General features: G+C 47.2%; 1 protein-coding gene across 1 annotated transcript; it reads left to right on the plus strand.

Annotated features, from left to right (window-relative positions):
- Positions 1–317: 317 nt before the first annotated feature.
- On the plus strand, positions 318–744 carry LOC112915562 (protein max-like). The gene is made up of 2 exons (XM_072735207.1): positions 318–380; positions 484–744. Exons 1-2 carry the CDS (start codon positions 318–320, stop codon positions 742–744), a joined length of 324 nt encoding a protein of 107 aa, XP_072591308.1.
- The last annotated feature ends 357 nt before the right edge of the window (positions 745–1101 follow it).

Raw genomic sequence — 1101 nt, forward strand, 5'->3', positions numbered from 1 at the left:
TCTTCAAAGTTGACCAGGTTGCTATTTAAAGAAAATTAATTGCTCAAAGGTGATGCAACACACATCAGGATTAACAACAATAAATGCAATTTTCTAATGTTATTGAATTTGTTACTGGAGTGAGGAGGTGGTGCTCATCCCTGTGTTATGTGTGTGTAGTGAGAGAGCTAGTGAGTGAGTGAGTGAGTGTGTGTGTGTGTGTGTGTGTGTCTTGAGTGGGGTGGGGCTTAGTTTGTTGTCATTCTTGACTTGGCTCTCCCCTCCATCCCTCCCCTTTCCCCGCCATGCCTGCAGTGCTGCTCCCTGGACCATAAGAAATGAACGACAACAATGACATCGAGGTGGAGAGCTATGAAGTGCAACCAAGGTTTCCATCTGCCGCTGACACACATTCTCATCATAATGCATGACACAAAAATAGGGCATACACGGAAGACAGCCTTCACAGTGTGTGGGACCCCCGCCCCATCACTCTGAGGACAGCAGGCACAGGCCCATATCCTAGACAGATCCACAGACTATATCCAATGTTTGCAAAGGAAAAAGCACACACATCAGCAAGACATTGACGACCTCAAGGGGAAGAATGCTCTTCTGGAGCAGCGAGTCCATTCACTGGAAAAGGCAAGGTCAAGTGTCCAACTGCCAAACAACTACCCTTCCTTGGACAATAGTGTCTATACCAATGCCAAGGGCAGCACCATCTCTGCCTTCGATGGAGGCTCAGACTCTAGTTTGGAGTGAAAGCCCAAAGATCCCCAAAGCCGCAAGAAGCTCCAGAGGGGATGCCAGCACAAACTCTCAGTCTCCTCCACTGTCTCATCTGACTTTCACTTCATGCTCAGAACCCTCAGAAATATTTAAGGGACTCTTTCTGTCCCCTCTTTCTCCCTTTTTATTTTTAATTTTACTTTTACATCAAGCTCTTGGCCAACAGTTCTCATTTTCCTTCCCCACACCTACCATTTTTAAAAAACGTTTGCCTTCACGGATTCCCTGTTACTGCCAGGGATTTTTAAACCCAAACACCCCAGCTTGGCAGCTTTTTCTGTGGAGGACAGACGACTGGCTGGACCTCTGAGCATAGGGTGCCCTGACCAC

The sequence above is a fragment of the Vulpes vulpes genome, chromosome 14 (assembly GCF_048418805.1).
Source record: "Vulpes vulpes isolate BD-2025 chromosome 14, VulVul3, whole genome shotgun sequence".
In the NCBI taxonomy this organism is placed as follows: domain Eukaryota; kingdom Metazoa; phylum Chordata; class Mammalia; order Carnivora; family Canidae; genus Vulpes; species Vulpes vulpes.